At 39.6% G+C, this 21,220-nt stretch overlaps 3 protein-coding genes across 7 annotated transcripts; 1 reads left to right on the forward strand and 2 right to left on the reverse strand.

Annotated features, from left to right (window-relative positions):
* Nucleotides 1-356: 356 nt before the first annotated feature.
* mcrip2 (MAPK regulated corepressor interacting protein 2) lies at nucleotides 357-8,332 on the reverse strand. Of its 2 annotated transcripts, XM_068321490.1 has the most exons (7): nucleotides 8,035-8,332; nucleotides 7,811-7,902; nucleotides 7,545-7,611; nucleotides 6,369-6,502; nucleotides 4,355-4,462; nucleotides 1,732-1,835; nucleotides 357-538 (listed from the first exon to the last, which is right to left on the reverse strand). In XM_068321490.1, exons 2-6 carry the CDS (start codon nucleotides 7,863-7,865, stop codon nucleotides 1,765-1,767), a joined length of 435 nt encoding a protein of 144 aa, XP_068177591.1. In that variant the 5' UTR covers nucleotides 7,866-7,902; nucleotides 8,035-8,332; the 3' UTR covers nucleotides 357-538; nucleotides 1,732-1,764. The 2 variants fall into 2 exon arrangements, with proteins under 2 accessions (XP_068177591.1, XP_068177590.1); XM_068321489.1 differs by lacking the exon at nucleotides 357-538 and having other exon boundaries at nucleotides 560-1,835.
* A 1,286-nt stretch (nucleotides 8,333-9,618) lies between these two features.
* Nucleotides 9,619-13,853, reverse strand: gde1 (glycerophosphodiester phosphodiesterase 1). Its single transcript, XM_068321561.1, has 7 exons — nucleotides 13,694-13,853; nucleotides 13,316-13,604; nucleotides 12,783-12,958; nucleotides 12,353-12,458; nucleotides 11,512-11,604; nucleotides 10,747-10,958; nucleotides 9,619-10,584 (listed from the first exon to the last, which is right to left on the reverse strand). Exons 2-7 carry the CDS (start codon nucleotides 13,583-13,585, stop codon nucleotides 10,437-10,439), a joined length of 1,005 nt encoding a protein of 334 aa, XP_068177662.1. The 5' UTR covers nucleotides 13,586-13,604; nucleotides 13,694-13,853; the 3' UTR covers nucleotides 9,619-10,436.
* An 86-nt stretch (nucleotides 13,854-13,939) lies between these two features.
* Nucleotides 13,940-15,454, forward strand: tmem186 (transmembrane protein 186). Of its 4 annotated transcripts, none has more exons than XM_068322224.1 (2): nucleotides 13,940-14,019; nucleotides 14,688-15,454. In XM_068322224.1, exons 1-2 carry the CDS (start codon nucleotides 13,975-13,977, stop codon nucleotides 15,342-15,344), a joined length of 702 nt encoding a protein of 233 aa, XP_068178325.1. In that variant the 5' UTR covers nucleotides 13,940-13,974; the 3' UTR covers nucleotides 15,345-15,454. The 4 variants fall into 4 exon arrangements, with proteins under 4 accessions (XP_068178325.1, XP_068178324.1, XP_068178327.1 ...); XM_068322223.1 differs by having other exon boundaries at nucleotides 13,951-14,120; XM_068322226.1 differs by having other exon boundaries at nucleotides 13,984-14,526.
* The last annotated feature ends 5,766 nt before the right edge of the window (nucleotides 15,455-21,220 follow it).

Consider the following 21,220-nt stretch of genomic DNA (forward strand, 5'->3'; position numbering starts at 1 on the left):
ATTTTCAAGTGTATGGAATGAAGGATTCAGGAAGCCATGAGATGCGCACAAGGCAATCTTCACCATAAACAGAAAAGCAAATAAGAACAACAATATTGAGATAAAATTCACACACCACCATTAATAAATGAAAGATAAAATACTCAAAAATAAATGACGTTTTAATGTCCTGGGTATGATGTTAAAGTGCATCCAACCTGGTAAGGGATGGCGATGCCAGGTTCAACTGCCCAAGACCATCCATCCATCCATTAATGTTCTACCGCTTATCCTGAGTCGGGTCGTGGGGGCAGCAGCTTCAACAGGTAGCACCAAACTTCCCTTTCTCCGGCCACATCCAATAGCTCTGACTGGGGGATCCCAAGGTGTAATGAATTAAACTCCACAAAATGACGAGACTAGACTCTGTCCTTGTACTGAGGCGGCTTTCTTTACTGAATCAAACAAGGGTTGGACATCTCCCAAAACAACTGAGTCTTCTTAGCTTGCCTGCTAACAACAACGATTCTTCTTCTACTTCTTCGCATCTAGTGCGTCACTGAAATCAAACCGCCATAAACAAGTAATCAATTTCAATTTTTAGCTCCTAACTTATTCCCCTTTTCCCTAATAAAAATACTATGAAATAAAACACATATTCTTTTAACTACATATTTAACATAGATGAACTGTCTGACATGAATTATTAACTTTTAATATTAATATTTATGTAGCAAAATCACATCCTTCAAATAAAGTCATAACACAAGGTGTTCCCAGGCCAAGACTGTGATATACCTCCAACCTTGTCATGGGTCTACCCAATACGTGCCATATAATGACAACCATGGGTCATCTGTGGTCGCCTAACTCCGTTACATGTGCTCATATTCACACTTTGGCTACATTCCTACAGTATACTGATAGTTTGTCATAACTGGTTTTGCCTATTTGGCATCTCGGCAGGTTAATAAAGCAGCACAATGGCCTGAACATTAGTTGAACGATATCTGCAGGTGGTTACAATTTATTTAAAGACGAGTCACACATTTTAAAGTAATATCAGTCGTTTTGTTTGGGTCTAGCCAGCATCAGTGGAATAATAGGTTTCAAGGGCTATAGGTGCCCATCACTCTCATGTATGTACCTGAGCACTCAAACATGTCTGTCTCAACACTATCATGAAAGGTGAAAAGGAGCCTATTCTATTTCTAATCAAAGCAATTAATCACATCACGTTGTGTTGCCATTGGCCTACCCTGTCTGACTCCACTGGCAAAGTGGTGAACATGAACAGTTAGTGGGTTGTTAATACATCCTGTCAACTAAAGACCAACTGGCATTGGTCTGGGTAATCTTAGATCCAGTGTTAAACCCTGATTGATGGACAGATTTTTTTGTAATTTGCAAGCTAAACTACCTAATTTACTCACCCTAATCTGTAACAAGGGATTTAAAGTCGGAAATAATAAGTCATGCAGAGCATTTTTGAAAAACCCTTTACTGTTTTGCTTCATAACAGATTTCTATTAAAAGATCAACAGTGACGTACAAGAAAAGCACACTTCTTGAGTAAGATAAAATCTTCTTTCCCATGTCATTCAAGTAGAGACGGATCCTTCATAGCACAACATCAAGGCAGCACTGTGAGCTCACAGTCAGGTTATCAGGGGGTGGGGGTGTTGTACAATGTTTGTACAACTTTTTCACCCTGCAGATCCTGGAAACAGATCATCTCCACCTTTGTGATACCTTCATTTGTGGAGCATCAACGCAGAGTTTCACTCATGACAGGTTGGCAATGTTGGCAAGGAAGCGTTGGGCCCACCACTCTTCCAGGTCAATTGGCACAAAGCCTGAGCAAAAAACACAGAGGGGAGAAAGAATTGGGGCTAATGGTGGTAGAATAATAGTAAGACTGCAAGAAGTATCTTGTGCGTATACGTGCAATACGAGCAATGGGTCAGCAATTTACAGATGCACACTTCTCATCTTTTTAAGTGCTTAAAAGTCAGTCCCTGTCACAAACAAACAAAACAATAACAAAATAACCACAGTTGGTTCAGCTCTCTGTCACCCCTTCACTTTCAGGTTCAGAAACATGATTCTGAAACTGGCATAGACAGGTTTTTCCAAAATAAACATTAGAAATTGACACTTGTGTGTCACAGCTGCTTTATTTCCATGTAAATTACAATTCTAACAAGGTTTAAAATATATAAATATTCTCAGTGTGATGGCAGAAAAACAGGCTCAGGGGGACAGCTGTAGCTCAGTCAACTAGTTCTTGGGCTGGAGACCCGAGGGTGGCCTGCTCAAGACCCTTGTGCACCAAAAAGTTCAGAGTGTGAACTGGCAGTGGGTGGTGTGCGAAAGGCATCTGCTATGTTACGAGAAGAAATAACTGTACATGGACTTCCCAGTTAACATAATTTTAGTGTGTCATAACTGTTCCAACCATTCTCATGTTTTTGAGCAGAGAGTCCAAACAGCGACGAATTCTGAGTAAAACTCCGACTGAAGGAGGGGAAAGGATTGCGTCACAAATAGAGAAGTGCTACTTAGCCAGAGCCAATGAATGCCAAGCACAAAAGGAAAATCACAAAGAAAAAGAAAGGTGAGGTATACAAAAACTATGCCATACATTCAGTGGGTTAAAGCCTATCAACCAATAAGAATTTTCCCATTTTTATGTACTATCTATCTTGCTCCATAGAATAAGGTAGCTATTTATTCTTTTCATGTTTGGTATGAAGTCTGGTATTATTGTTTTATCGTGGAATTTCCACGGGTTCCTGCTAGTGTGTGTGTGTTTTTATATAGAGTATACACACGTATGATTATTTAGAGAAGAAAAAAAGTGATTTTCCTCAGGGGATCATTAAAGGATTGAATATTATTATTAAACAGATGAGTTTCTGCATGAGTGTTGGAAAATAACAAATACTGAGTAATATCCTTTTGTATCAAGCAACAAAAAAAGCTGCCATCTGGTTTCCTGCAGGGACTGTTGGGCACGGGTCTGTTGTGATGTTGATAACTTAAATTATATTTTGTGAAGCCCAGCAGAAAATTAAACAATTATTTGCATGCAATTGCTGGTCACAAAACAGACTGTCAATTCAAAAGAAGTGTGTTCCTGTAGAGTGTGGTACTGTGGTTCCTCTCGTGAAAAATGTCAGAGGTAGATTCAACATTTTTTTTCCATATGCAACAATTTCAGCTAATGCGCAAGGCTTTAGTTTTGCACGTGGTTGGGCTTCAGAAATAATGGGTAAATTAATTTTTAATTGTTTTAAATTTTAATTTTGTTAACTGTTTTAATCCCTGAAGGGAAATGAAGAATCCACTCTACACACAGGTTTGTAGGTTCATGCTTATATAGTGTGTACAGACCTGTAACACACACGGGGTCGTAGGCATGCAGGTGAGGGGGAGGTAGAGCGGCAGGCAGCTCCTTAATGGTGCGCCTCCAGTAAGCAACTTGTAAGGGAGACGACGCCTTGCCCAAGGGCGCCTCAGCAGGGCTCGGGAGGTGAGCTGACACCTTTTCCTGTCAGATGACACCCCGAAGTGATTGGGCGGGAGCGGGAATTGAACCGCCGATCTTGAAACATTGGACAACCCGCTCTACCGCTGAGACACTGCTGCCCCAAATTAAAGTTCGACTTCAATGAAAAGTTGCAAGATCATTTATTGTGGCAAACACATGAACATCTGTACTAAACTGGATGGCATCCATTCAATAATGAGGTAGTTCACTTAAAATGTTAGACCTCTTGTTGACAAAAGAGTAAATGGTCACCACATGCAGTGGATTCCATCCCAGACCTTGAGAACAAAGATGTTATCTTGGTGGAACCACAAAAGGAAATATGGCAAATACAGTTTATAAAGCAAGACATTGCCTGTTTATTCTTAATTGAGTCTGTCATAATATTTCATCTCAAAAAAAGAAAGAAGAGATAACCAGGCACATGCAGTCTTGACTGGACAATGAGCTGTTACACCTGGCTTGTCTGGAACAGCCAAGTTTTTCAATTTAAAAATCAAACAGTTAAAAATTAAACCAAACTGTGACAAAAGTTGCCATTTGATTGCCCAGACAAAAAAACAATTGTCATGCAACTCCTGCAGTGAGATAAAAGCAGTTATCCAGCATTCCTGTGTTACATTTAACAGTAAAGCTAAAAGTAGGACATGATTACTGGTTTAGAGTGTAGTGTGGTGAAAAGCAGGTGCAGAGTTAAATGTTAAGACGTTACTATTGTGTGATATGAAGGTGAATGTTATTTAGTATTTAGTAAAGTATTTCAACTGGACAATGAATAGGACTTGAAAATATGGGAAAGCCATTGAAGAACCATATACTTACTCTTCATTGAAGTACTGGGATTCTTCTCAGAGTACTGAATAGGACCCAGGCTGTTAGTTGACTCCCGTTCTTCCCCATCACCGAGCTTCTGCTCCACTTCCTGCCATGCTGGAAGTAAACAACACAGTATAAGATGAATTAATTAGAAAACAGGAATCTGGATTTATATCAGAATCAGAATTGTTTATTAATCCCCGAAGTGGAAATTGCTTTTTGTCACAGTCACTCCGCAGTAGAACAAAGTAAAAAAGTGAGACAGGAGCAGATAATACAGAATTAAAAAGAGCAGATAAATACTGTAATTAAATAGACAGAATTAAATATCAACATACTGTATATACAGATACATAAAGTAACAGCATCTTTCTTTTACCTTTGCAGCTTGTTAAAGTAAGGCATTATACAGCCAGATGGCCAAAAGCAGAAAAGAGTTCCTATGGCGTTTAGTAGTGTATTTAGGAAGGGTCATCCCACTACTGAAGGTACTCCTTTGTCCCATCACGTATCTGTACAGTGTGTGAAACTCATTGTCCAAGATGGCCCTTAGTTTGGACAATGTCCTCCTCTCCAACACTACAGTAAGAGAATTATAGTTTCTGGATCCATGATTCTTTTCCCACTACTTAACCTGACTTCCTAAAAGTCATGCAACACTCTTCCTTTTTCAGCTTCCACCATTTTGTCCTCTGCTCTGCCTTTGTCCTCTTCATCTTCCTCACCACCAGAATCCCCCTATGTTCCTGCGTCTTCTGGAAGAAAGTATTCACTATAGCCATTTCCATCCTTTTTGCAAAGTCAACTACCATCTGTCCTGCGTTCCTCTCCTGGATACCAAATCTGTCCATCACCTCCTCATCACTTCTGTTTCCTGCACCAACATGTCCATTGAAGTCTGCATCAGTGGACCTCACTTCTAGGCATGCTCTGCATCAATTAATCAAAGTCCAACCAGAATTTCTCCTTCTCCTCCAGCTCACATCCTACCTGTGGAGCATACCCACTAACGACATTGAAGATCACGCCTTCTATTTCTAGCTTCAGACTCATCACTCTATCTGACACTCTTTTTACCTCCAGGACATTACTAACAAATTCCTCCTTCAAGATAACTCCTACTCCATTTCTCTTCCCATCTACACCATGATAGAACAACTTGAACCCTGCTCCTAAACTTCTAGCCTTGCTACCTTTCCATATGGTCTCCTGTACACACAGTATATCTACCTTCCTCCTCTGCATCATATCAACCAACTCTCTACATTTTCCTGTCATAGTTCCAAAATTCAACATCCATACTGTCAGTCCTATACTCTTGGCGTTCCTCTTCTCTCTCTTCCTACGAACACACTTTCCTCGTCTCCTTCTTCGACCAACAGTAATCCAATTTCCACCGGCACCCTGTAGGTGAACAGCACCGATGGCGGTTGTTGTTAACCTGGGCCTCGGCCGATCCAGTATGGAAGTCATAGGTTTGATTCGCATCTTTGATTTGGCAAAAGTTTTATGTTGGGTGCCCTTCCTGACACAACCGTCTGTATTTATCAGGGCTTGGGACCGGCACAATAAGACACTGCTTGTGCCCTCTTGCGGCTACATTTGCAAATAAAATGACTGCTTTGTCATTATATTAAAAAGGAACACTATCTGGTCCTCATATTTGAGCAGCTCGAATCAACAAATATCCAACTTTAATTTCTAGACAAGTGACTAATTATGACAGTAGTTTCAGATTCATTTTCTGTTTATAAAGTAAATAATTACGTAAATTATTATAGATGAAAATAAGAAAGCATTCTGTCAATCAGGTACAACCAATTTGTCTTCTTTTACATGTGCCAAAACTTTTAATTCACAGAACCTAGCCTATTATAAAACTGCTCAGTCGGGAATAAATATGTTCCTTTTTCGAAACTCTGACCCTTTCATATTGAAATAGAGAAAGCTCTAGCAACGTCCAGATTGGCCCTGGACGTCTTGCATTGTGACCCAAAGCCAGACATGAACTGCTCCTTACCTTCATACACAAATCTGACATTCTCTTCGTGTGCTGGGGTGAATCCACTGGCTGGGCTGGCACTATTCTGCGTGGCTGTATTGTGAAAACGTTTCCCATTCAGTCGACTGAACACAATCTTTGGGTGCGGAGAGCTGGAGAGATTAGATGGATTATTAATGTGCAAAGAGTTGACTCTCAAGACTAAGGAAATTACTATCATTGTAGCTGCTGCTTAACTTCTGGAAACTCAATTTCCTGACTGATCATCATGCATACAGCAATACATTTATGTTATTTGGTGGGATTTTGTTGTTCTTTTTTTAATTTGCATGTAAATAACTACATTTTACTATGAGCATTATGCTTTACAACAACTCACAGAAAAGTTAGTGCTGTAAGTTTATTAGCCACTTGTAGCAAATACTGGTGCATTCCAATCTAAACCTGCAAGAAGTTATCTTTCCTCCAGTTCTTTTTGAAACTGTTATTAAGACATTTAAAAAAGTGTAGCCATTTAAAGTCATGCTAATTATATTTAAATAGGTATTAAATCGCAAAAAAGTGATCTCAAGTTACTCTGCAAGAAGAGCAGGTCTGTATTTCACTCTTTATTCTCTAGAATCCCAACCATCACCTCTGAGCAAGCACTTTGTTACATTGGTGAGGAAGAACTGCCTTTTAACAGGCAGAACCCTTAAACAGATCCTAACTCATGGTGGTCGTCTCCCTGATTTAACTGGTTGAAGTGAGAAAGATGTAGAGGGACAAAATTGGGGATGTATATGGGTGGTGGGGTTGATCTATGGGGGAAGAGAGAGAGTAAGGGACACAGATGAGCAACCACAACAACAGCAGTTAATTTTTTTTACAATAGGTAGTATTACTATAGTGTTATTGTACTATTTATGATGCATACATTAACATTGTAGAAACAGTACTCATAATAGGACAAAAAATAATGATTACGATGTTAAGAAGAACTATCAAATAATATTTCTTTGTTATAAATCCGAGGAGCACTTGAAGCATATTAGCAGCAGGTAAAGTCCAAGGTAATGAACCACAACCACCAGTGGAAGAGTTATTTGGTGTTCATGCATGGTGACATGTTAAAAGGACCGAGAGAGTACAATGATCTACACAGACCCGTCACTTTAATTGTACATAACATACACATAGTCTTATAATACTTACTTAGGAAGTGGAGACATTGGTTTGAATTTCACGTCGTTGAGTTTGGTCTCGATTTGTTGCGTGGGACCTTAAAGACAAAATTAACTTTCATAGTTTTCAATCTCAATTAACACTTTAAGCCTTTAAAATCTTTGCACACACACACACACACACACACACACACACACACTGAATAATTTGTATAAAATGCAAAACTTTCTCTTTCATTGCACAAAAATCTGATGTTAGGTTGCATCATGCTTTAGATTACAGATCCATTCACTAACCCGTCCTCCGTTGTGTAACAAGTTTGCTGGGACCTCTGGTGATTGTGTACATCATGTGAACAACAGCGATCTCCACAGATTCTGTAACGTCCCTGTTCAAAGACGGGTGGCTTCAACACGGGACGAAATGGAGAACATCGCATATCATTTGCTCCCCAGGACCAGCTGTTCCTGAGTCCGTCTGTCGCCAACAACAGAGACGTTTTAACTTGTTTGATACATACCGTGCGGCTCCTCCTCAACAGTAGGCGCTCCGTTGAAGAACCGACGTGTAGGTCATCCAAGGAGAAAGCGGCTTCCGACGCTGGGGATCAGTGAGGGGGGCGTGTCCGAGCGCTTCCTGACGTGACATGCGGGTGACGCTCCGGCACGGACGCCTCCCTCTGCGTTCCGAGACGAGACATCGGTGATCCTCAGCATTCTGATGAGAACACCGGGACACTAGACCCGGTTTGCTTTTTTTGCAGGGCGACGTTCACACTGTCATGGTAGCGAAACGTCGAACGCTGGAGAAGGACGAACAACGACATCCGGTCGGAACCTTGAAAATAAAAGTGTTGCCAAATGCCAGTTGAGGTACAATCCTCTTTTTTTTAATTTTAAATATTAAGTCGGATCTGTGCAGGACAAACTTTCAATATTAACGTATATTAAATGATTACATAATACGATCATGATATTTTTCTTTGTACTACAAAGAAAAATATCTTTTTTATGAATTATTGTTTTTTGGTCAAATAATGTATATGTATGTACTCTTTTCAGTGCTGTCCTGTTTTATAGTATGCCTCATTTTTTAATAAATTTCTCAGATGTCATCATTGCCTGCAAGAGCAGTTTTTACTTAATCATGCAAAATGGCCCGCTAGAATTATCTTATTTAAATTACAAGGTTTTATTATAATCTTTGACGAAAGCCTTTTTTACAGTGTGTTAAAATTTTCTGCAAATTTTGTTTTATTACATCCCGCTTCAAAGCGGTGATGTAATTGTCAGAGTTTGTGTGTTCCTGTTAGTCCACCAAATATCTTCGCAACAGTCGAAGAGAGAAATATGAAACAAAAAGCACATTACTCAGACAGCAAAGGGGATGAATATGAGATAAACTTTGACAAAACTAGGTCAAGGTCAAATGTGAACTTCTGTACTTTCACAGAGGGGAGAGGTGTTGTGATGTGTCTCATGTAGCTTGAGCGGAGTGTAATAGGTTCAATTAAAAATATTGAACTGGATTTGCCTGTGGACTGATGAGATTAATACTGTGATGATTTATGGAAATTACTCCAATTGTCATCATCATCATACTATTAAGATCTACATCCGATTTGCTTTTTATACTGATTTTAACATAAACTGCAAGGTGATTGTTTGGGATGGAGGAAATAAGGCCTTTTGTATGGTGTAAAGCTTTACTAAATAAGTGTTCTTCTAGTGAAGATTCTCGTGGAATATGTGGAAAATCTTTATAGCTCATGTGCACCCAGTGTCTGATTTGAAAGTATTTGAATAGGTTGTTTTTCATGAGATAGAAATTTATAGTACATTCATCAAAGGTGGTGTGGTCACACCATTTTCCAATCATCCAGGCATTATACAGGATGTTGGCTCTGATAGCTGTGCTTTGATGAAAACTAAGAGTCCCACTGGCAAAAATAGGCTTTTCTGGCCAATGAGAGAGGACATAATCTGATACCAACCTGAAAATATTCTGAGACTGGCCCCAAAGCCTCAACTAGTTTGAATCCCACAGTTTGGGCAGAGATATACTCTGCTTTTGATTATCATGGAAAAAGGAATGAATCCATATGCAAGTTTGGTAGTTTGTTTAAAAAGATTAAATCACTAATTACAGAGCAATCAATGAATGGTTGTTTTGCTTCCAATAGCCAGTCCTAGTTTTACAACTTGTAGGTTTCAACACAAAAAGGAGCAATAGAATAAGTATATGACCCCCTAGGTTACTGACTTCTTCATGAGCTGATTGGATCCAGGAATCAGCCATTTTGCAGAAAAACATAAGACCATCTGTCCACCAACTGAATCTCAAGAGAGAATGGGTGATCAGTGAATGAATCCAAACACTCACATACTTTTGCTACCTGGCACTCTAAATGTCTGTAAATGTAGATAAAAACAGGATGATGGTAGAACAGTGGGCAGCTCCAGGTGTGCCCCAATGAGGAACTTGTTTGGGGACATGCCTTGCTCAAGGACACCTTGGTGCTTAATGGGTGAACTGGCACCTCTTCAACTTCCAGTTCACACTCCAAACTTTTTGGTCCATGGGTGGGTCTTGAGCCAGCCACCATCCGGTCCCCACGACAAGACCTAGTGGACTGAACTACTGCTGCCACTGTGCAGAAATCCAAGTAATCTCAAAGGGTTCAAATACTTTTTCTTTCAACTGTGCGTGTCAGGTTCCTTGGTGTCCCAGTTACCTGTATAAAACCTAGTCTGGTCATGGTCAGTTTAATATCTCAAACATACTACCACACATACTTGCAATAATGGTGTGCATGAGACTACAAGATTCCTCCTACATGCCACATTAACATACTTTTCTTTTACATGGTGTCTTTCTAATGTGCATGTGCACAGTAACCAGAGTGCTGGATATATGTATTTCTCAGTAATGGGGTTCACAATCTTCCACAAAGCTGTCTGTGATGTAGCTGACTTTCAGCAAATCCTGGTAATAGTCTTTCTCCACTTTTGTGTTGACCGTCCAGACTACGATCTCCACCCCCCTCTGGGCCCAATATTGGATATAGTCTCTGTAGACAGTACACAGAAATAGAGTTATTTTTTTGGTGCACACAACACAAGAAGTGACAGTATTTGAGTGTTATTAAGTCATTAGATCTGAGTGTGTCTACACTGAATTATAAATTTTATAGAGCAGTAATGAGTGTATGGTCCCCGGTGCAGAAACTCACTGTGAGACAAAGTTCTTCTGCACAAGAAACACAGAGATACCACAGAGCTTCCATAATACATTATGGTGTGCCCAGTCCAACGCAATGTCCATTAGAGTTAACCACTTGTGTTTCCATGGTGATGAGGAACGCGGGGTACCATCTCCAAACCGACTGAAGCTCCATGGCCGGTGGGTCAATGCAGTAATCACTTCAGGATCACTCTGTCTCATCTGGGCCAGAGGTGAGTAGAAAACGAAATGAAGCGAAGGTGGTTAGCTATAGGATTACTATACACAACAGAAATGGGGAAAAACTACTGCAGGTTATCTATTCTGTATCAGCATGTCAAATACGAGATCATAGGTGGAGATAAGCAAAACAAGTGTGCTGTTCCAGTTTGTTTTGTTTTATGTTGGATCATTAACACTGGTCCGGCAAACCAGTTTTAAGGAAAGAATTCTTATTTGAGAGATTTTGAGCTCGATTTTTGCTCAGTTCAACTCATACAAAGTTACATGTGTCTGAATATGGCAAAAAATGTGCAAGGACATCCCTATACTGCAAGCTCACTTTCTCACAGAGATCCAAGCTTCACATTCATAGAAATCATGGACAATGTCTTAAAAAAACCAAGTGCTTCAGTTCTACAATAATTATGCAGGCAGTGGGAAAGCATGTGAACCATACTTAAACAGAAAACAGTCTGCATGAAATCTTTCCCATTTTTCCTCAGTAGTTTGACAGTCCTGCAGTGAAACTGGCTCACTTCTAACAGTCTCTTACCCTGTAGATGACTTTTGGCTCGAAGGAGCAGACAATGCTGCTATTGTAGAGGACTGGATCTTTTTTATACAATTTTGTAAGTGTTGCAGCTGCCTAGGAGGGAAGTACAAAATACATGGTTATTGTAGGACAGTCTGTTATTAGAGTTCTGTGTTTCAGCTGTTACATCACTGTGTGTGCTTTTATCCAACTATGTCACCAGCGGCTGTGTGTGTAGCCACACTGCAGTGGACCTTGATAAAGAATCACCTGCACTGCAGCATTTTTTTTCTAAGCTAAAATATATTGAGTATTGGTTTGAATTTGTCTTATGCAAAATGAAGTGCTGCAAACACTGCATTGAGTATGTGGCCTAACTACAATCACCCTGTTGGACCTATTCTGGGTCAGGTAAGTGTGCATTTTAGTGACACATATTATAGCATTCCAAGCAATAAACATTAAATATTACCGTACTATGTTTCAATGCAAACATATTCCAAAGCACTTACAATATAAAAGTTTATATTACTGTAGTTACATTTTGATTTCACACAAATAATAGACAAAAAATGTCTATAGAAGGGCACATGAACCTAATAAAATAAGTACTGAAATTACTTTCCATCCAGTCAGAAAGAGATAGTAGTTACAACTGCGTAAATTCACACACACACACACACACACACACACACACACACACACACACACACACACACACACACACACACACACACACACACACACACAAGTCTGCACTGTAGAGATTACACTCTTCATTATGCAGTATTGACAATACAGATTCATTGTGACAAACACTGAATGTGATCAAGTCATGAGTCGTTCATTTCATTGATTGCACCTCATCTGCATGACCTTTGACATCAAAAAAAATAGTGAGCTGAAGCTTGATGCATTCCTCCACTGCCTCCTCCAGAGTTGGGATCTTCTCACCAGCAAACTTGTCCCTGATTAAAAGAACAAATCCCAGTGTGACTTCAGAATCACATGTCAACATTTTTTTTCTTCCAAACAAATTATCTTGGCTTACCTGGGAATCTGATGCTGTTAATGATTATAAAATCTGTTAATTAGAATGTGTGCCCTACAACTAGCAAAAACAGAGTTGGTCGTTCCTTAAATCAATTGTATAATTGCTTTACATGGAAGGTGTTTTTGTATCAGGTTGCAAAAGCCCAAAGCAAACAGAGCAATCAGAGCTTAGAAAATAAATATTAACTGCTCATTAGACTATGTTTGCACTCTATGTGTGATGGTACCTGCTTTCCTACCTGAGTCTATGTTTAGCAGCTGCGTCCAGTTTACCCAACTCAGACAAATTTGCCTGACTGAGTGGTCCTGAACCATTGGTGGTCCGATCCAAAGTATCATCATGCATTAGTATTGGGATACCATCTGCTGAGAACTCAAGGTCCAACTCCACACCTGTAGCACCATTCTTACTAGCCTAGAGTATAACAAATAAGACAAATAAATAAGACTGCTGGAATAAGAATCAGAAGGGTTTATTTGGTGACCTATATACCAAAGAGAAGATGCATTAATGTGGTATAAGTGGGAATGTGGGTAGTCAGTGTGATTTTTTTTAAAAATGATGGGAAAACACAGGGTAAAATCTGTGGCAACCCCTAACTGGGAAAGGCCAAAAGGAGAAGGGGAAGTCTTTCTAAAGTCTGTATTGTATTAGTTTCCAGTGTACATTACACCTAATTGGGGAGGGGTGGTGGTACCCCTTGGCCCCCATGGAAGACAGGAAAAAGTACTCCAGGACATAGCACAAAGACTCCGTCAGTCTGCCTCTCACCTCCCGGATGGCTGCTAAGGTGTTTTCTGGAGCATCGTGCCCACCGCCTCGGTGACCGACCACTGATACTCTGGGAACGCCGCCGGATGCACTCTTGGTTGGGCGCAGCAATTGCTGGACTCGGCAGGTCGGTAACTGGGGGAACCGGAATATCACCACGAAGAGGTAGAAGGACGCGGTGAGGAAGGTTGCCCACAGAGCACTGCGGCTCCCCAGCAGGACGATCACAAAGACAACCGAATAGAGAACCACCTCATCTCCAAACTGCATGGTGCCTCCTCTTCCTTGTCTGATAAAGAAGCAATAATAAATAAACAGGAGCTAATAATTCTGTTACGTTTACGTTCATTTGATGCCTCGTCGGACATATATACGTACTCTCACCACCGATGTGACACTGACTTCCGCGAAGAAGAAGAAGAAGAAGATGATGATGATGGTGATGATGATGAAAAAAAGATTGATTTGATTTTTTAAAATCACGTTCATTCATAAAAGTCGAAATACAAGATAGTCATGTTGACTCAAAATCCAAAAAGAGATTTAGGTAAACAGGAAGTCACGTTTCAAAAGCAAGTAATATAATCTGGAGGAACATGAGAAGAAGACGTAGAAGAAGAAGAAGAAGGAAGAGGAAGTACATCCGGGTCGTGTTCATCATGGCTACAGCTGTACTACACTCACCGTTTTTGAACATTTATTCTGTATGTCGTGATTTTCTTCTCCCATTCAGCGCGGCGCAGTCATGGCAACGTTGTTTCTGAAGCTCCTACTTAAAAATTATTCTTCTACGAGACTACAGAAAGTAAATGGACAGCTGAAGTATTAGCTACCTAAGCTAGCTGTAGTACTGCTCCTGGGATGCATCGCGGATGTAAAGTTATGTCGTTCAGATTTGGTCAACGCTGCTTCATTGACACAAAATAATGGACAATTTGGCATTGCTGGTTCGGTTGATAAATTTCCGCTTAGGTAGAGAAAAAAAATCACTGGTGTCTGCTTTATTGATCCCGATAAATTGCTCCTACTTTTTGTCCGCGACCAGGCACTATGTAACAATTAGATATGTAACAATGACCTTTGACACTTAGGAGATGGCCAAAAACAACCAGCGCGTCAATGTTTCGCAACTTATGGAACATTTATGTTACAGCTTTACAACTTTTGGCTATATAGATGCTGAATTACATTAATTTCATGAAATATTAAAGGTGCAGCTCATTATTATTTCTAATCAATTAATATGCTGATAATTTTTTTTAAATTATTGGATTTGTTGAAATATCACTAGTGTTTTTTTGTTATATTGTCTTATTCAAATCAGTATTTGTAAATTGTTTTTAGTCAATACATTTATCTGATTTTTCTACAGGTAAGGTCAGTGTTTCTACAAAGGTTGATGTTCCACATTCCGACTTGTACTAGAGGACCATGCCTGTTCACCGAAGGGAGACCTGCAGTGCGTTGCAATTCAGAAGGTTCACCTATCAAGAGTTTAGATGGACCCCTTGCACCTAAAGTCTCAGCCCTGGTCAGGTCTTCGGACTTGGAGAAAAAGAAATTCACTATGATATACACACTACCACATATTAAGGTCATCCGAGTGTTGTCTAGGCTCAAACTGCTCCAAACTGGGATCACCGTGGTAGTTTTACCTCCGGTGTTTATACTCTACCACATGGGAGAAGTCCCTTTCTTTCTTGTGAGTTACACAACAGGGTTATCACTATTTGCTTGTGTCATGTTATATGCTACCAGTCACTTCTTCAGGAGAGTTGTGGGGATGATGTACCTGGACTCATCCCAGACGACTCTTAAAGTGTCCCACCTCACATTCTGGGGTAGGCGCCATGACATCTACATGCCTGTCTCTGATGTAATGACCTTTGGCGATACAGGAGACTCTGTAAATGAGACAATTTTGAAATTAAAGAGACACGGCAGTCCACAGACATTTTATTTTTCCACACGATTTGGACTGGTGGTGGATAAACAGGGATTTCAGAAGGTGTTTGGAAGTTTAGAATAATTTCTATAATCTTGATTGGTGAAAATAGTGGATTACCCTAAAGTAATGCCTGTGCCCTCTTGTGGCTATGTTATGTTTAAAATATAATGTACTTGAATAAAAATGATCTAAATGCCACGTTTCTAGTATATAATTTCTTACTGAACTTAGCCATCGTGAATGACTCCAATTTTTTAAAGGGGTTATTCAAAATGAAACCTTCATCTTGACAGGTCTTAGTGGTATTACGACTAGATTACACTTATATAATTGTAACTCCACGTGTGGAGTTAAAAGAATTCTTGGTTTGAATTGTTTTTTCTCTCAAGTGCTGTATTTGTGGTAAATTTATGCAACTGTAAAAGATTTTAGTATGCTGAAATAAGCTGTTGATTTATTTGGATAGAGAGTTCTTTGTTCAATGAACATCTGAATTCACATTGGGGAAAAGTTATCGTACCATGAACAAGTAAAATATTGTTCAACTCTGGATACCAATTTGGCCGAGTCAAATATATATTTAAGAATATATATACTTAGAAGTATATATATTGAGTTTTGGGGCAGCTCTGCCATGAACTCCCGTTTTTTAATGGGTGGATCTGCCTCAATATGCTGTCAGTGAACATATTTCCACAATGCTTTCATTTTCTTAACAGACAAGCTACACCTCCCAACAAAATTATGAATTGTTTTTTTTTAATTGTCGAATGTTAACACACAACATCCCACAATAGCAACAACAATATTCCAAACCTTAGATTCGGTATAAAAACCTCTGCTTCTGCAATGACATCAGTTCCAAAACAATATATTGCAGCTGATAAACAATTGAATATATTTTTTTAATTTTTAATATTTTTTTTATTTTATATACTCAATCCTGAAAGGGAAATTAGTGGCACACTAGATTTAGTAATTCATACGTGCATGTATCAGTGTGAACAGGCCCTGAACACACACTCACACACACAGGGGTCCCGTACACATGCGGGGGGGAGTGGTGGGCAGCTCCTTTATGGTGCGCCCAAATGAGCAACTTGTAAGGGTGCCGGCGCCTTGCTCAAGGGCGTCTTGGCGGTGCTGACACCCACTGTCGGCTCACACTCCGGGTATTTTTGGGTGGGAGGGGGAATCGAACCGCCAATCTTGGAACATTGGATGACCCGCTCTACCACTAAGTCACTGCCCCCCGGCATACCAAAAGGTTCTATCCCAGGTGCATCGCCTTGATTTGCTCTTTACTGGAATGCTTTTGAATGTGAACATTGCACATGGACATAAAGTTCCCAACCAAGACCTTTTGTGTACATTTTGCAGGCAATTACCATTAAAACTGAAACATAAAAGTCTATGTAATTTTTGAAATGTCAACAATACCCAGTATTTTGAAACCTGGTGTACTTTGATTGACTGCATGTACCTTATGAAGTGAAAACAATAATTATTGTTTGACACAGTAATTTCATTTTGAGTCGAATATCCAGTGTTTTGGTAAAGTGTGTGTACAGACAAAGATGTATTCTATTTTGAAACGGAGAGTTGGTGTTTATTTAACAAAATGTGTTTTTGAGAAGAAAATTAACCATTTGGTCAATTGTGCTTTCTAGGTGTGAGTCTGTGTTAAGAGTTTGGACAAACACTTGTTAGCGACTGAAAAATACAGTAAAAAAAATAATAAAATGAGTACAGTGCCCACATTTGTAAATGATTGAAGGAAAATGTTTAATTTTTCATTCATTTTCAATACCTGTTTTTCCTGCTGTCGCAAGGTTGCTGGAGCCTATCCCAGCGGACTGGGGGCATGAGGCAGGGTATACTCCAGACACGATACCAGCGCACCGCAGTGTTAAATTTCATCCTAGACAATAAATTCAATACATATTTTTGTCAAAATGCACAACACAAACATGGGGTGTGGAACCAGAATTGAGGGGGGGGGGGTTGCTCTATTTTTCACCTAATATTATGAGTTATGGTGAATTTTTCAGTTTTTTTTTTTTTCACTTTGACAACACTAAATCTCAGAGAGACTCTAAAGTCTATAGAAAGTCTAAGTGGTAGTATAGATATAAGATTAATTATCAAAATTGGCAAAAAACCTTTTTCCACATAAAGTTCCAGTCAGCCACACTAAGTTTTATTCTTTGTCAGAAAAACATTAACAAGAATACAATCTACAGTAAAATACCAAGATCAGATTGACAGGTTAAGTGACAGGTTAAGTGCTTTTAAAAGCATTTTTGTTGGCAGAATATACATAAAGTCCAGTCAGTGGTGCGACCTCAAGCTCAGATATTTTGACTAATTCAAATGATTTTGACATTGTTTTCTTGAAATGCACAAAAATTAAACTCCAGAGGACATTTGTCATATCATCAACACAATATGTGTTTTAGAAGAGGAAAGCCACACTCTTAGATTTAATGCTCTAAATATTAACATTAGTATATATGTATATTGAATTCCTATGTAAGAGGACCATTAGAGGCAACTAGACCCATGAAAAAATATGATTTTATGCTGGAGCCGTCCAAGCCTAAATCAGAGTACTTCCCCACCTAATTCCATGCTCTTATCCACTTTTGCACAGTATTAGGTTTCAAGGGAGCTTATTCATGATACTATTATATACTGGATGTTCCAGGGTCATGAAGGTCAAGCGGAATGTTTTCCTGGCTGCTCCCCTCTGGTGGCTGGTTGCCAAGTGTCACTATGTTACCCTTTCACTGCAGACGTAAAACCACTCCATTCATTCATTCATTCTTTACGGCTAGTTCTGCTTATGATGGATCAAGGGGATTGCTGGAGCCTAACCCAGTTTATTTGCGAGCGAGAGGCAAGGGACACTACAAACATGACGCCAGTGCGATGTGGAGCTGAAGGACAAACAACCACACACACATTCACATGTATGGGAAATTTAGACTGATCAATTCACCTAAGATGCGTGTTTTTGAAGGTGGGAGGAAGTTTGAGGAAGAGAACATACAAGCTGCACACAGAGTTTGTATGTTCTGCTTGTAAACTCTAACTTGATACTCACTTTTCGGTTTATATCTTGCCCGATGTAAGGTGGGATCAGCTGTCGCAATACCCGTAAGACAGACGAGCGGTTGTCTAGTCTGCAAGACAATGGATAGATAGATGGATGGGATAATTTTTACTAAACAAATCCCAACTTTTTTCTGCAGTTAAGGTAACTGTAATATGTATAGGCCACCAGATGTCACTAGACTCCATATACAATGCCTCAAAATTCCAAAACTAATAACTGGGAAGCTGAGTCGAGTGTCAGCAAGGAAACAGAGCAGCAGTTTGTTGGGTCACTTCAAAAACTGCACTGGTGAATATTTTCAATTCAAAAGCTGCTTTCCTGTCCAATTAGAATGGGGAATTGATGTTGATTTCTGTAATGAAATTTAACCGTCGGAACTTCACAACTGCAGCTATTCCCATCTATTGCATTGTTTGTTTATTTAGCATATATCACATTCTTTGATTTTTATTGCCTCTTCAGCATTCTGGTACAGACACAAAGACAAAAATAAGTGTTCCTCTCTGGCACCAGCTGAGAAAGCAGAGAAATGTTATGGCTTACTTGACATATTTGGCATGTTTTTTCTTATGCTGTGCTGCCTATATGATTTTGTCCCATTAATCTACACATTTGCTCAGCCTGACGTGATCTTAAGGACTGGATTGAATTGTGTGCTTGAGGTCACACCCTGGATAAAAAACACCCTTGGTTCACCTATGGCTCCTAAAAGTACACTTCAGAACAAGAACAAAGGAACAAAGGTCTTACATGGCTGTTTCTTCCTCCACAAAACCTCCGTGAATTGAAAGTGATTCTGGCAACCTTGAGTGCTTCTTTCATGTCCAGAAAGGTCCCTGGAGCACTCTATTCCACTGTAGGAAAATCCCACTTTTATTTGTTGGTATCTTAATCCAAAATGTCTTTCTAAAGACCCACCTTTGTTTGTTTTTGTCATTGTTTATGGCCAAGACAAGGTTCCTATGATCAACAATATTGTATTGACCACAAGTCCAGACCTGTCTGAGTGATTTTTCTTTTATATTCAATACAATTTCCTGTGCTTATGGAGAATTCTCCGTCTTATTAAGCATTAACAATATGTAGGAAGGTGTTTATATTTAAGATCTGACTCCTTGTGCTTTTCCAGTGACAAATATATAACAATGCAACGTGGATACCACAGTGTTTGTGTCATTCCCTGTAAGACCTCAACTAAGGCCATTGCTCTCTGGGATTTATTTATATGACACCATTATGAATCAGCCCAGTCATGCCAGATTCTGGTAATCACTCATCAGTCATGCAGGTATCGTTTCCCCTACATTGTTTAACCTTCCAAATTATTTTAACACAATATTTCAGATGTTTATTATACGAAAGGGATGCAATCCTGTCTGTGAAGGATTTCCTTTTTTTTCCACAACACCAGTCAAAAGGCTCATGCTAAAGTGTTCCAGAGTTGGATTCTTTTTAATGTACAGGGTAATTCAAAAATTATTTTAAACTTGTTGAAAGTATGACTAATTTCCTCATTGGTTAATATGATGTCTCACTATGTTTAAGATATATATAAATGGTGGCACAGTTATGCAGTAGGTAGTGCTCTTGCCTCACAGCAAGAAGGTTCTGGATTTGATTCCCTTCTGCGTGGCATTTGCATGTTGTCCCTGTGCTTGCATGGGTTTTCTCCAGGTTTTCCAGTTTATTCCCACCTCCAAATACACGCAATATAAGTAAATTGGTCACACCAAAAAGCCCGCAGGTGTGAATGTGACTGTGCATCATTGTTTGTCTTTCTTGTGGCCCTGTGATGAACTGCGATGATCTTGTGCACAAGAAGACTGATGGATGGATGGATGGATGGATGGATGGATGGATGGATGGATGGATGGATGGATGGATGGATGGATATGCATACATATAACTGATTTGATTCACAACTTTACCTAGATTTTTTGTGTTGACATTTTGAAAAATATGTTAATTTCTTTAATTTCCCAATCCACCAAACGTCGTCACCAAGTCCAAAAGCATTAAGATCTTGGAAAGAAGTCAGAATGCCTTGCAGAGTGCAAATGCAGATCATGCAAACTTCATACAGAAAAGCCTGAAACCAGGATCAGGATCTAGACCAGGATCAGGTTGTAGACCTGACAAGGATCAGGTTCTAGCCCTGAAACCAGGATCTTCATATTGTGACATGAGATGATGGTGACAGAATTAACTACTACATCACCAAGCCATCCCTTTTTGTGTCATGTGAAACATAAATTACCCGTTTGCTCTTCATGGACTCGTCAAAACACAACAAACAATCGTCATACAGCAGATCGTACTTAGTAAGCTGCTTAGATGATTGAAAGACTAGTGACTGCTGACTATGTTTTTGTGATGTACACTTTGATCTATTTAAAAGTGTTGTGTCTCAGCTGGTTTCCAACAATGTAAGTCCAGAGCTTGGTAAATCTTGCTAGATGTGGTGGCCTACAGACTCATAGAGACTGCTGAACCTTGTATTAGGTTTATAAATAGAAACACTTGTCTATGTTCAGCTGCAGGAAACTGCCGGGGACTTGGTGTCTATATGAGACTTTGGGCTGACAAAGAGAGGAACGTGTACAAATGGGGCAGGCATGCGGTGTGATTACAGTCTCATATTTGAGTGCTACGATCACTTCATTTGATTGTGGGCAAGGCAGGGTGTAGACATTCTATGAGACAGGGGAAAGGAATGAACATACATTTAATAGACATTCCAGTTCGACACCATTAGACTATATGGCTGTGCTCTAGACAAAACTCTACAGGATAACTCAGAGTATAAGTGATGCGATTTTACTGTTGGCTTGCATTTACA

Source organism: Antennarius striatus, chromosome 8, assembly GCF_040054535.1.
Source record: "Antennarius striatus isolate MH-2024 chromosome 8, ASM4005453v1, whole genome shotgun sequence".
Classification (NCBI taxonomy): Eukaryota; Metazoa; Chordata; class Actinopteri; order Lophiiformes; family Antennariidae; genus Antennarius; species Antennarius striatus.

Bases quoted from the DNA above. Each gene is read 5' to 3' on its own strand.
- mcrip2 (XM_068321490.1), bottom strand. From the start codon at position 7,865: ATGATGTACACAATCACCAGAGGTCCCAGCAAACTTGTTACACAACGG. The intron at 4,463-6,368 runs GTAAGGAGCAGT...GTTTACTTCCAG, and splicing joins TGTCAGATTTGTGTATGAAG to CATGGCAGGAAGTGGAGCAG. The intron at 1,836-4,354 runs GTAAGTATATGG...TTTTTTGCTCAG, and splicing joins TCCCAGTACTTCAATGAAGA to GCTTTGTGCCAATTGACCTG.
- gde1 (XM_068321561.1), bottom strand. From the start codon at position 13,585: ATGCAGTTTGGAGATGAGGTGGTTCTCTATTCGGTTGTCTTTGTGATC. The intron at 12,959-13,315 runs GTGAGAGGCAGA...GTTATACTCTAG, and splicing joins CCTTAGCAGCCATCCGGGAG to GCTAGTAAGAATGGTGCTAC. The intron at 10,585-10,746 runs GTGAGTTTCTGC...TACTGTCTACAG, and splicing joins CAGAAGAACTTTGTCTCACA to AGACTATATCCAATATTGGG.
- tmem186 (XM_068322223.1), top strand. From the start codon at position 14,061: ATGGCAACGTTGTTTCTGAAGCTCCTACTTAAAAATTATTCTTCTACG. The intron at 14,121-14,687 runs GTAAATGGACAG...ATTTTTCTACAG, and splicing joins CTTCTACGAGACTACAGAAA to GTAAGGTCAGTGTTTCTACA.